The 14,763-nt window shown below is 33.6% G+C and overlaps 2 protein-coding genes across 5 annotated transcripts in view; both read left to right on the top strand.

Annotated features, from left to right (window-relative positions):
* The window catches only part of LOC111048084 (GPI mannosyltransferase 1), a 23,621-nt gene extending 9,939 nt beyond the window's left edge, over positions 1-13,682 (top strand). For 3 of the 4 annotated variants that reach the window (XR_005570864.1, XR_002605884.2, XR_005570865.1), the window contains exons 2-4: positions 9,530-9,642; positions 10,607-10,910; positions 12,144-12,988. Coding sequence is in view for 1 of the 4 variants with exons in the window: in XM_039424338.1 (XP_039280272.1) it covers positions 12,429-13,628 (1,200 nt within the window). In the remaining 3 variants the exon portion in view is untranslated. Of the gene's footprint in view, positions 1-9,529; positions 9,643-10,606; positions 10,911-12,143 lie in introns of those variants that run through there. The other variant, XM_039424338.1, reaches the window with a different exon arrangement.
* Positions 515-8,315, top strand: LOC120350540. Its single transcript, XM_039424341.1, has 3 exons — positions 515-1,135; positions 4,314-4,823; positions 6,026-8,315. Exons 2-3 carry the CDS (start codon positions 4,488-4,490, stop codon positions 6,389-6,391), a joined length of 702 nt encoding a protein of 233 aa, XP_039280275.1. The 5' UTR covers positions 515-1,135; positions 4,314-4,487; the 3' UTR covers positions 6,392-8,315.
* Positions 13,683-14,763: the final 1,081 nt, after the last annotated feature.

Below are 14,763 nucleotides of genomic sequence, written 5' to 3'. Positions count from 1 at the left end.
AATTTATTGGCCTAGCTAGTATATAGTTACTTTTTGTCTTTGAATCTATTACAGAAGTCAAAATAGTCCTTCAGACTATAAAAGCACTCCTACTTTAGAAATAATTTTAAACTTCGTTTGAACTCCTTTATTGTTAATATTTCCCGCAACCGAATTGGTAAATCTTTCTACCAATATAACTGGGTTTTTCTTCATACAAGTCAATCTATGATATTCCGAGAAGGTACTCTTATGCCGTGTATTATATTCATGCGTCTTGTTAATAGTCTGTAGTGAACACCTTCTAATATATACACAGATTTCCAAAATATAGAGACAGGGAACACTGAGAATCTCCATTTTATTAAAATAGTCCCTACAATGTGTTTGTGGATGCAACCTCAACATAGTGCGCATTGCATTCTTTTGACAAATGAAAATTTGCTGAAGGTTACTCTCTCTAGCTCCCCATAGGGCCACTGAATATTTATTTATTTATTCCATTGTCATTACAGATCATAATTATAATAAATATAATATGATTGGGAGAAGACAACAGGCATAGCCCAAAACTGTCTTCTCCCAAATTTTTACAAATACAAGTGTCAAAAAGAATAAGGTTAAGATTTCACTTTCACTTCAAAAAGTCCAATTGTAATATGTGACTCCTCCAAGCAATGATAGACCGACTTCAATAGTGGCTTATTATTTAATTTACTTAAACTCCGTAAGACTAAAATTCCTCTCGCTATTTTACTTTCAATCTTATCCAATTGTTCCCCCCAACCCAGCTTTTCCACCAAAATCACTCCTAAGAAGTCCGTCGAGCTCTTGATCACCAATTCCGACTCTCCAATGAATAACTTAGGTGTTTCATTGTGTCTCAACCTCCTACTCTGATGGGTTTGTAGACACATATAATTGGTTTTCAACATAAATTTATTATTTGCAAAATATTGGCACAGACTATTCATCTTGACATAGGATTCAATTTCCAATTTTCTTAAGTCTTGACCCTTTGTCACCAGAGTCGTATCATCTGCAAAAACTGGAAGATTCTCAATGGGTACCGATCCTGTAACATCATTCACATAGATCAAGAACAACAAGGGGCCCAGAATAGAACCCTGAGGGACCCCAGAAACAATTAATTTAGGTATCGTGTGAATTTTATTTTATTTTTTATTTTACGAATCTATCCATTTCAATGCAGAGCCCCCAAAACCATAAAGTCTGAGTTTATTCATTAACAGAACTACATTTACACAGTCAAAAGCCTTGGAGAGATCGGAAAAACAAGTGGTTACCGCCTCTCCAGACTCAATCGCATCATTACAGTAGACTAGTTGAGGAAATCTATTAGTAACAATTTGGTAGACTTTGAGCTTGTTCTGAAAGACGGTAAATTGTGACTAGCGGTAAAAAGTTCCGCGTCTAACAATTTTGACAGTAATTGTACCAAAATCCGTTTACCAGTAAATAATTCCTGCCTTGCAGTCGTAGCACGGCGCGGTGCAGATAAAATCAACTGCATTTGGAAGCTCGCATTGGTTGATTGAATTTTCGGCATTTTGCTTATCTGCGCATCCCCGGTTCCCATGCCAATCAAGCCATTCTTCTGTTTTTTTCAGATCAAACAACCAACATCCAAAATTTTGACTTCGAAAATCGAATGTCAAATACATATTTAATAGTATTACTTATAGTATTTTTGAAACTAGAAGTTCACGCTTCTCTTCAAGGAAAGATTATTTTTTTGAAAATATTCTTGGAAAAAAGTGTGCAAGCATAGTAAACAAAGTAGGTTAAAGCACCAACAGCCCATTATTATTAAATCAGCATGCAGCTAGTAAACAATACACTTTATTGTATCAAAAGGGCCCACCAAAAGCTGGAACCTAGGATCTTGAAATGGCGTTCCATGGGAACAAGTAGTTCTACACCAGTCACATGACATCGAACAATTTACCACTGGAACAATTTACCCTTACCTTGTTCCCAGAACGAACTTATTCTTAGGCTGGTCACTAACGATAGAACATGCATGATCATTATAATTTTCCGGTGTTTTATTTATTGTTATTGGTTGTTTATTCTATGTTAGAAGCATCTCGCTGATGACAAAACATGCATGATGAACATGTGTGTGTGTGTGTGTGTGTGTGTGTGTGTGTGTGTGTGTGTGTGTGTGTGTGTGTGTGCATGATAGACATGCATTTCCTTCTGTTAGTGGCAAGCCTAAGTGCGCGTTTAGACTTTAGAGGTCCATCTGGCTTATATCTCTATAGTGAGGTCCACGTTATAATGAAAGTATGTGATCAACTTTGGTTTTGCTATCCTTGTCTATCATTCGACAAAGCCGGTGGTACTATCCTTTTCTAGGTCCACAACGATGCCAATTATGTTTTTGACAGTGTAGAAATATAAGTAATTAATGAAGAGAATCGGCATCGCTATTCTTCTATCATTATCCACTGCCATTATAACGTGGACCTCATTATAGTTCAGCATTGTGCAGGCGAGTTTGTGAGTGAATGAATAAGCTACTACTTGGACTGGCAATGAAGTATAGTCATCTTCAGCTAGAATGTAGTTTACCTATTAATTCCAGCATTTTATAATTTTTTAACAATTCATAGAGATAACGTCAGATATTTTGGCTAAGTTCTACTGTAAGATATTAATTTTTTATGATACACTCATCAGCTTTTTGAAGGGAATGTCATAGGTTCAAATGCGATTCATGAGATGATAAAATGTTATGATCAAACGTCCATGCCAATTGGCGTGATTGAAACACACGACGAGGCTTCTTACACAGTCACTGTATTGAGTTGCAATTGCCTAAGCCGGACACTAATGACAGGACAATTGTGTCGAACATGTCCGAACACACACATGTTCGACAGACAAATAATTGTGTCATCGGCAAAAGGCTTTAGACAAATTTGTTTTAGGTCAGATTTTTGTATCTTTCATATTTTTGTCTATTTTTTCCTTATTGTTCCATTTGAGGTTACATTATTTTTTTATCATAATTTGTAATTTATCAGTGTTTTATCTATTGGTATTGGTTATTTATTCCATGTTAGAAGCTGCTGTCGAACAGCTGTTTTTCGTTCGAAGCCTTTTCACTGATGTCTTTATTGTTCGAAGATATGTCTATTCACACATGTTCAACACACTTTCCTGTAGTTAGTGACCGACCTTAGCGATGATTACAATCCTAGCGGCGCGCCTCTAGTTGCTGATTTCTTTTACACTCTCAAGGATGGAAGGAATTTCGAGTAGCCTACATGGTTAACGATAGTTGGAAATCCTAAACATCCTCCCCAATTTCAGCACAACCACCACAAAGCCTGTTATTTTGTATTTGATATTTGTACTTTGTTTATATTTATTTGTGTGTGCTTTTGAATAAATGTGAAATCTTTGAAACTTGAAAGATAATAATATTATCAGTGGCCAACAATATCTCTTCTTCTTCTTTTAAAAGCAATATGGCCAACAATTCTAATTCATCTGCCGCCCTAAAGCTTATACAACCTACAAATCTTATAAATTGTTGAATAGTTGAGTATAAAAAATGCATGGCTATCTACTCCAGCCGCTAGCAGACTATCAAGCTGCTCGAGCCGCCTCACCAGAGGTACGCGGCTCGAGTCGTCGCTATGGAATTGCACCTTTAGCAGACTAATGTCCGTTTTCACAAAGTTTGGTCAAGACATTTGAACACGGTCAAGTCGTGTACGATTTATTATTTACGATTTAAGTGTGCACTAGAATTAGCGATAGCAACTATCGCCATAGAAATTATAATGTTCCATTGCATTATTTGTAAACCGTACCTAATATTTTAGCATGTTGAAATGACTTGACCGAGTTCAGTGGAATCGGACATGAAGCTTGTAACGGAGCAGATGGCCTACTTGACTAGAAGTTGCAGGTTTAACCACTGTTTCAAGAGCAGACAAGAATGTTCGTTAGAACACTAAATTGCATTGCTTGCTTAATTGAAGCTAATTTACCTCGGAACTGGATAATATAACTTGAACTGTTGCTATTCCAATCTTAAACTTTTCAGAATGTTTAATGTTAATTAATCATTTCTCCCCAGTTTTTATTTCATATAATTAATACAAAATTAGTTTTCATTCTAGTTACTGCATTAAATAATTTATATTATGACCTTGAAGAGTCAAGCCAAATCTGAAAACCATACATCAATTTGAAAAGTTGAAATTTTCACTGTACAATTTTATCACTAAACCACTTTCAATTATTTTCAGCTGACAAGCATATAGCTGATCCTTTCAATGTTTTTTTCTCGACAGACTCGTTGCTGCCTGCTTTGAGCAGGCAACGTGGAATAAATATAGTGGACAACTGTATCTTCTCTATGGGTTTTTGCCAACCACCCTGGACACAACTTTGGGCGAAAGCCCCACCCTACATTAGCGTGGTCTTGTGGTGATTTGTTGTTCTCGTTGCGTTGATGTCAGGTCAGGATGGCAGACTGTAGTGAGAACGAGTGGTCCAGGACAAAACTTGTGAAACTAATTCATCTTTATCGCAGCAGAGAGGTTCTCTGGAATTCAAAATACCCATCATTTAAGGACAAAATCTTGAAAAACCTAGCCTGGGGTGAAATTGCAGCCGAGCTTGATGTTAATCAATATGAAGTTCAGAACAAGGTGAAGAACCTGCTTACCTGTTTTCGAAGAGAGGAGAAGAAACTAGAGAGAGGGGTCCCAGGCAAATGGTGGGCGTTTGAGTCTATGCTCTTCCTAAAAGACAATTCAACACCAAGGAAGATCACCGAGACTGCGATTAGTGGTGATGAGGTGATTATTGTTTTAAAACCTTTCAATTAATTATTATAATCATAATGATATTCAAAGATTACATCAATGCCGAGGTCTATGAATATCAAGTGCTTTCTAGTTTTCTCTTCCAAAACTTAGTTTTTTGAAATATACTACTTATGGATTTGCTTGTGCAGTTTAGTGTAAAAAATGCATCATGTATAGAAGCCATCGTAGCAAATAGGATAAATCACAATGAATATTCATTTTGACAGCACGTGTTTAACAAAGATTTAACTGAACATCAATTTATTTGGATGAATATGGGCTCTCCCATACAACTATAAAAAATGTTGAAGATGAGCTTTCAAAGCTCATAGAAGTGACAAATGGTTGACATATATCCTGATATTAAAGACTTAAAACATTCAAGTTAAGTCCTAACTACTTACCGTGATAATTTTATTAATGCAACTACTTCACAAAACAAATTTACAATCCACATCTTACTCAAGGGGACAGCACTCTATTCTAATATAGAATTAACATTTTGCTGATCTCCATGGTTATCATTAAATTAAACCCATAAGTTAGTATGTTAAGGCTTATTTATTTTATTTATTCACAAAATCAAATCAATGATTGTGAGAGAAACAACTAGATAAATCCAAAACTGTTCCTTTCTAAAATTTTAGGGTTAATATAGTCTATTATGAGGTCATGTTTCCAGTTAATTGTTGATTATAGAAATTCCAGTAATTATATTGGTTGCGATGTAAACCTCCATTTATTTTGAAGAAATACATAAAGTGTATAAATGATCCATACATAAGACCTAGGCTTGTAGGGATTGTGTTTCATTTATCCCATAAAACGTTCATGACATCCCAAATCTACGATCATTGTTTAGTGGGAAGGCGTTAACAGTTATTTGGCACGCACCAAATAGGTTCTTTTGCAAAATTTTGCAAGTATGGAGCCTGATAAGTGGTCGGTCAAGCCCCAACCTATTTTTACACAACCTAGTTTTATCCACCAATTGGTTGGTTCGAGCTGTGATATCTTGGAAGTAATCAAATGACAATAAAGGTGAATACGGAAGGAATTGAGGATGTAGGTCGATGTATTAAATGGGTCATGGCACTAAATCATGTTTGAAGGAAGCATTACACCACTCTAGGGTTAAATAACGTTTTATTTTTGAAAGTTACTTGTAATTAAATGGTGATTCTTGTTTTTAGAGAAACGCCCAGGAGCAAGAAAGTGATGAGCGTGACAGAGAAATTGACAAAGGAAACCAAAACCAACTTGAGATTTTGCTGGCTACACCTGGTGCTTCACCGTCTTCCTCCGTCTACTCCAACCCACCTGCCGCAAAGAGGATAAAGCATTCCGTGTTTCAAAACTCGTTTGAATCAGGAGAGAGTTCTTTTTCAGAAACAAATGAGTTTAGACTTTTTGGCGAGTATGTGAGTAGTCAGGTTGAGAAAATCCGCAGTGCAAGACAAAGGTCAATATTGAAACGTAAAATATTAAACTTACTCTCTGATGCAGAGCTGGCGCAGGCTGATAATGACAGTAATATTGATCTGTCATCCATACTATAAATTCTTCAGGTGAAGAAGTATAGATATCAGTAACAATCGACTGAATCGGTCATGTTATTTCAGAACGATCAATAAAAAACTGTTCCATTCGTAAAAAATAATGTATGCCTTTGTTTATAATCTACTATTTTAAGATAGTTACTAGTTTATTAGTTTGTAGTATCTATTGTTCGGCTTTACAGTTCGAAAATATTATATTTTTACTGAAAAATTATGGGCTGGATTCCTATGTTTAATTGCAAAGCAAAATAATGAAATAATTATTTTATTTTTCAGAAAAAATCATAATAGAATTTTTGTAATAATACCATACACAAATAATAACAATTGAAAACGAATATTAATGTATCTTGATTAAATTACACATATACAAAGCTTTAAAGCTGACCGCATATGGGAGCAAATGTAAAAATTGTTTACATATTATATAAAAAGTGGCTGGACAAAAATACTGTGTGTTTAAACATAGATAAATAAATTTAAATCACTTTATGATTTTATAAGAAAAAATTTTCCATGCTCATATTATATTGGATCTGTTTACAGATTTCTTCACATATCTTTTAAATTCTTTCTTATTGGCTCATAGTTGATATTTAATAATAATTTTAGGTAATGTCAGAGGCCCTGAAATTGATCTGAAATCTCTTACACTTACAGCCAGGTCTCACGATATTATCCATTATTGTTTTAAATAATAATATTCTTTGTACACCTTGTCATAGTGGAGTCTATACAAGTAACTTTTGCAAATATATTAACTTACTGTCATTTAATATATTGCTATGTATTATCACTCACTAATATCATTGTCATCTTATCGATTAAGCATACTCATGCTCAGCTTCGAATACTGTGAGTAGAATAAAATTAGAATGAAGTGAATTAGAATACATTTGGAAAACCAGATAAAAATCTTTCTCTGTAACTTCACTCTAACCTCAATTATTACCTACAGTTAACTATATAATTACAATTTAAAAAATTGATAGCAAAAGTTGAAGATATCTTTGTGCTTTTATTGACGGAAATATGAAATTTAAAATTCATCAACAAAGCAATAAAATAACTTTCCTAGAAACATATTAAACTGAAAAATTCAAAGTCAAGAAATTATCTAGTAATGCTGTACATTGCACTTTTTGATTCTATAATTGAAAATAGCATTAAGGTGTAGGAGACTATTACAAAAACAACATTGGTTTATCTAAAAGTTGTTTATTGTAAGTTGTTTATTCTAAAACAACTTGACTTTCTAAGAATATAATGCTTTGACAATTAAGGTTGTTGAGCATTATGATGAATGTTGTTTAATTTATCATACATCAATTCGATTTTCTTTGCGCGAATAACATAGGCAATAGCAATTGGTAATATACTCTTAGGCTCAACTCACACTTAAGAGACTCGACTCTAGTCGAGAACATGTATTCAAATGGTGACGTCGCGGAGACTAGAATCGACTGGTCTGAGTGTCACCGTTTGGAAACATATGCTCTCGACTAGAGTCGAGTCTCTTCTCGGCCTGAGTCGCGTAAGTGTAAGTTGAGCCTTAGACTTTAGGACTACCTCAATTAATATATCAATACTAACTTAACTAATAACAAGGGACAGATACTATAACTTAGCAATAGAACTGTTCATGATATTCCTGCACAACATTTTTTTGTGCCAAAATAGAAACATGAAAAATAAAAAACATGACAATATTTGGATTAATACTACCGGTGTGTATTAGAGAATATCACTTAGGAATCTTGAGTAGGAGAAGGAGAGGTAATACACTTCCATTTTCAACACCACAACTTTGAATTGGTTTAAGCCTTCCTCTTTATTGTACGAATGAAGCTTTTTGATATTGTATTTTTATGTTTGTCCTGTATAATTGTTTTGTGAGAAAATAAATTCTTGTTTTCATAAAAAATGAATTATTATTTTTGATTTCCTTATAATCCTTTTGGTTCTAAAATTTATTTAATGATGGTTTTATTATCATATGAAAATTGAAAAATCACCTGAAATGTTATTGACAGAACTTTTTTTATTTAATCACAACTAGGACTTTAATTGACTGCCTTGCGGCCAATCACACTTATCTTTCGGTTATACAATAACAATACAGTAATTTTTAACTTGCTTGGTAATAATCCTGGTATACTTTATCCTATTACTCTATTTCAACTATTGGTGATTACTAAACTTTAAGAAGTACTTTTCACTTTTACAATAGTACTTTTAAATGACTTTCCAAGTATGGACGCGTTTCAAGACTCTGGGCCTCATCTTCCCAACTCAACATCATCCTTAATCACCCACTCTAATACAATATACATACTCTCTGAAACAAGAAGAAAGTCAATCACTCCCCCCACCCTTCATATAATCCTCCCCAACCTTTTCACATTTTATGCACCATTCCTTAATCCCAAAAAGACTTACACAAGTTTTAGTTTAAGGTACTTCTTGCCTGTTAAAAATTGTGACCAGCGCCCAAAACGCTTTTAGACTTGAAAGTTGAAAGTAGCTACTATCTACAAGTGAAAGGAGAGCTTCATGAAGTTTAGTTAATTCTATTGTATTCAAGCATTGTTGGTCGGTTTTCAAGCAGAAACAAACAGCTATGTGAATACTATATTATTCGATTAAAACTTATCACAACTGTTTTTCGTTCTTTGAATATGACAAACAAAACAGTTCATTCAACAGTTTTTTCTTTGTCCAGAGCATTCGTGAGATGTTGAGACACATGTTCGCTCGCTTATATCTTAACCTACATAAATTCGTGCTTTAAAGGCCTTCATTATTAAAATGTTGTTCATATGAACTTTTAATATTAATATAGGGCTACTTCAATGATAGAATGAAATGAAAATTCTGAATTACCTTTTTGATTTTTTTTTATTTATTCGCAACATGTTTCGACTCTTTAAATTATTGAATAAGCTCATAATTCTATTTCATACCAATAAAATAATTATTCAAATTTAAATAGTCGAAACATGTGGTGAGTAAACTAAACCTTTCAAAAGGGTACTTGAGAATTTTTATTTCATTCTAGCTGTTGAATAAACTACTATTATCTTTCTTGAATTGTGATTTCTTGTTACTTCAAAAAATAACTGCATTGTTACTTTTCAGAGAATGACTTTCAAGAGAGTAGGTGTCTGCATCGCATAGAGGATCTTCGTAAATGCTGTGTTATTTGGAAACCCCATTCAATTTCTTGTTCTGGAATCGACATAGAAACAAAAGTAAGCTACCACTAGTGAGTACAGTAACTCCTAGGAATATTTTACAAAATATTTTCAACTGTTATCATATTACACTACCGTATAAAGATAGTACTTTGAATTAGTGATTGAATAATTATTGGATATGAGCATGACGTTTTTCGACATGCTCCTTAATGCACAAAATTAGACCAGATACGATTATGGTCTTAGATACCTAGATTATAGTAAACAAACTATATTGCGTTGATAAATAACTGTACTAGGCTAGTAGAATCATACCACTACTTCAAGGGCTCCAAATCGCATCAATTCATAAAGGGCTCTTCGAATATCTCTTGCTTGTGGTTGAGTAACGTCTCCATCATCATCACCATTATCACACCCTCTCTAATCCACAACATCATCAAAATGATGTGAACAACATCCTCATCAAATTTTCATTTGTTATTCCATTCCAATTAATTATTATAACGTATCTTATTTTATATATTTTCTTTTTTCAACACAACACTATTACAAACTATCCCAAAACGATCTTTTACTTGGTTCTATTGTCATCAGAGCAATTCGAATTGAAAGGGCCATATATGTCAGTTTATGACTGAAGAACTTTCTTGATTTAATTATTCATTTGAGCTATATTTTGGTCCGAATGATTTTCTTAAAAATATAAACAAATCATACTAATTTTGGTTATACTGTATTTGAATAAACGAGTATACATATTTTGATTTAGCAAGATCGCACCCGAACTGATAAACGCATCTCCACTCGTGGGAAACGAGAGTTAAGACGCACTAGGAGTTCAGAAATATTGGCTGTAAAGGTGATGACACAGAAACTTACGATACCATGCGTGATACTTTTGCTCATTCCCTAATTACTATGCAACCCATGTCTTCCACAGTATTTGGATACATTTTCAAATGAAAAAATATCATCGGTTGAATATCAGTCATTGATTTATGTTTGCTTTTTCTAGGACAGGGGTATCAATGGTGCTGAAAAGTCTAACAGGAATGCTATTTAGTCGTAAGAAAAAAGCTGTTACTATCGAACAACTACACAGACAAAAGATACTAAAAAACTCCTCATTCAGTCAACGATATCCTCGTACGTTGACGGCGATTTATACTATTTTAGGATTGTCAGTATTGTACAGCAACGTCATCTACAATATTTTCTTTGAAGAGACTGTGGGTATTGAAAAGGAAAACATAATTGCTGAATACCCTAGGAAGAACAGTCCTGAGTGGCTAGTTCATAAATATGACAAATTGAAAAAGGTAAGGAAATGATTAATTAGTCTAATATGATTCTTTATACTTATTGAATTTATATTTCAATTTCTATATTTGTACAGCTCATTTGAAGAACATCATGTTGAAATAATAGTTTTTTTAGCTGCTTATCTGTATGATGCCTTTTCATGCTCCTGATGCTATTCTATTCAAATCGGACAACTTATTTGAGCAGAATACGTATTGAGAATTATTTCTTAGTTGAAAAAGATAATTACTTCTAAATATTTTTCCACATCATTATTAGTTTTTATCTCTCAAACGCTACTTTTCTCTTGTTAATAGAATCATAATTATTTTTGTCATCTGGGTGCAAAACTGTGATTCATCAACACTCTAGAAATAATATTGATTCATTCAATTTGCTTTGCTGATGAGATTATTTTAAGGCCGTATTTATAAACGATTAGCTGATCGATGAACTTCGTATTTCCTAAACCAAAAAATCTTTTTGCATCTACTTTTATCGGAGTAAAACCTTAACTCTTGTAAAAGTTAATTAAACATTATTGTAGGAAATTATATTTAAGCTTGATAAAATTTAATTCACGTCGATATGGAGGTGTGATATTCACGATATACAAATCCCTTGCAGATTCAAACTCATAAACTGTATTGGAGGGGTAGACGTGGTAAGCGTAATGAAAACATGTAGGCCACAAATTACAGTAATCGATGATGAGGAAGATGATCATCTTATGTTTTCTTTACATAAACAAGCTTTAATATCTGGACTACAGTAAGAAAAGCAAATGACCACAATAAATTCAACGGTCAAGCTTTTGATTCGCAAATTTAGATCGCAAAACATTACAAAAGTGTGTAATGCTCAACTAGCTCATGTATTGTGAAATTTCCCAAAAATATCAATGAAATGGAAAGGCGGCAAAATAAATAGCTGATTCTGAACTGCGGTACATTTGGTAATTTGGTGTGATTCACTAGACAAGCACCTAGCATGATGTCCTATGTACGTCTAGTGTGTGCGCTGTTGAAAGTAAGCTGTTGTATTCAATGCTGTCTTATTTCATGAAGTTGATAGAAAAATGTTAAACAGCTAATGAATTTATGCATGAACGTACTAAGTTACAAGTCCTTGACAAATGGTTCAGTATGAAGAACATATTTTGAAATCACCCCACTAATCAGGTTTTGGTTTTGTTTCTTTGACCATTATGTACTTTGATAAAGTAACAATTGTTATGATGTTTGTTACAGGAGAAAGCTGCCATAGATACTGCAAATAATAGGACTGAAAATGGAATCAGTGAATAAAGCAAGAGCGCGATACTTGAAATTTCCAAAATTGCTTTTGGAGTGCAGAGGTGAAGCAGCTGCTTATGCGGCGTGTGTTGGTGCAGCTCAAGACAACATTGCAAAAGGCCAGTGCCAAAAGGATTTTGACAAATTCATTGTGTGTCTGAGAAGATCTGCTGCGAAACTTGGAACACGCATATGATTGATTGACTTGTTAGTGTAGCTAGAAATTGTTTAGTGTTCAAAATGGTGACCTTCAGTCAACATTGTTTGATTGGTTTAATTGTAAGACTTTTTTCAATATCATTGGGAAACATTCTGGATGTGTTTACAGAGGTAAAATACACTGATATTGATTACACTGTATTCTCAGATGCTGCAAGTCATGTGCTGAAAGGCAATTCACCATTCGATAGACCGACTTACCGCTATTCGCCAATCCTTGCATATCTTTTAACGCCAAACATAATCTTGCATCAGTCTTGGGGCAAAGTTTTGTTCTCGATCGGCGATATTATTGTCTGTATATTGATCAGAAATATTCTAAGAAGTGAGAAAATTAATGAAAAGGTTATTATGAAATGTATATTCTTTTGGCTGTACAATCCGATCTCAGTGATCATATCTACCAGAGGCAACGCTGACTCACTGTCAGCTATATTAGTTCTAGGAACATTAGCAGCAATGAAAAATAGAAATTATTTAATGGCGGGCGTTCTGCATGGACTGTCTATACATTTCAGGATTTATCCTCTGGTCTATAGTTTGGCATTGTACTTGTCAATATCGCCATCCATTGAGATTGTCAAAACTGATCATTTATTTAGAAGATTAACAAAGGCTCTGAACCCCAGCATCGAACGACTCCGTTTGGTATCAACGTGCTTAGTGACGTTGACAACATTGACATCAATATTTCATTCACTTTATGGCTACAAGTTTCTCCATGAATCGTTTCTTTACCATTTTTCAAGACAAGATATTAGACACAACTTCTCAATATTCTTCTATTTGCAGTATCTTTCTGCCGATGAGCCAATTTCTCTTGTTTCTCGTGTGATGATGCTTCTTCCTCAATTACTTGTTTTACTTGCCATTTCAATTGTATTCGGCTCTGAAAAACACATATGCTTTGCTGAATTGTGCCTGACAGTTGTAATGGTAACTTTCAATTCTGTCTTGACATGCCAGTACTTTGTTTGGTTCTTCTGCTTGATTCCGCTAGCTCTGCCTTATCTGAAGTTCACAAATCTTGAGTATATAATAATCGGGTTCTTATGGCCAGCAGCTCAACTTAGTTGGCTCTTTCCGGCCTATCTTTTAGAGTTTCGAGGCCGCAATACTTTCATTCACATATTTTTCCAAAGCATTGCATTTTTTGCAGCAAATATAGTCGTATTTACTAGACTTATTTGGGGTTACAAAAAATCCTATAAAATCGAGTAGACCAAATTGTAAATATTGCTGTGTTAGTCGAATTAAACTCATTGTAATCGAAAACTGTTATTTCCTTACACAACCCATTCCATTAAGCCTATTCATTCTAGAAACGTTACCCAAGAAGGAATACTTCGCATATGAACGCAAAAACTACATCTATGATGTGATGAAAACACATAAATCTCCTGTGATGGAAATCATGAATAACACACCTTAAAAATTTTAAAAATTAAAGCTATAAAAGCACCCTTAAAATGTGTGCTTCACTAGTATTTCCTTCATCACTCGAAATCCCCATAGCACGGCATGTACAACATTATTTTGATGTTGAGGAAATGTTAATTTTGATTAGGTGGAAGTACGAATCTTCTAGGGAATTTTCCTCATAATATGATTGAAAATTTACAACAGTATCATTTATTTGAAATAATAATATTATTATATATCATTATTTAAATAAATATTTCAAATTAATTTATTCATTACAAATTTACAACAGTAGCCTACAAGATGAACATTCTGAAGCAGCGGTTCTTAACTAACTTAATTCGTTAGCATTTTAAATTTTGATTTCAATGTATTTTAGTAGGGTTTCACATAGTAAAAAATTATTCATGATTCAAAGCTTTAAAATAAGGTGCGAAATGAGAGAATCATGTTTGGTCTATTTCCATCTTGTATTATTGACAACACGTTTAATAGACAGGGTCTGCCACAAAAAGTGATTCTCAGTTCCAACGTCTTTTGTTTTACATTATTTCAAACCAAAATAACTGTCCATGGAAAAATTTCGAAAATTTTCTTTAAGATTTCCCCATAATCTGCTTTTTCAATAAATGATGATTTATACTTATCCTTTGTAAAGATCAACATTTTCAAACTCGATTATTAAATTTTTTGTTGATAAATTCTATTAAACTTGTTTGATTTATCAGAAAAATTCACAGTCTTTCCAAGTGAAAATGTTGATTGATGGAAGAGATTTGGTGTCTTAATTATTTAAAACCCAATGATACGGATTACGGAAAAATAGAGGCAAATTGTCTTGTAAAACAGCATCGTGGTAAAGTCTACAGACGGAAATTACTGATATATTGCAATTATTAAAATGCAAAATCGGATGCATTATTGGAATTTCCAT

Source organism: Nilaparvata lugens, chromosome 3, assembly GCF_014356525.2.
Source record: "Nilaparvata lugens isolate BPH chromosome 3, ASM1435652v1, whole genome shotgun sequence".
In the NCBI taxonomy this organism is placed as follows: Eukaryota; Metazoa; Arthropoda; class Insecta; order Hemiptera; family Delphacidae; genus Nilaparvata; species Nilaparvata lugens.
This window is presented reverse-complemented; position numbering and strand designations above follow the sequence as displayed.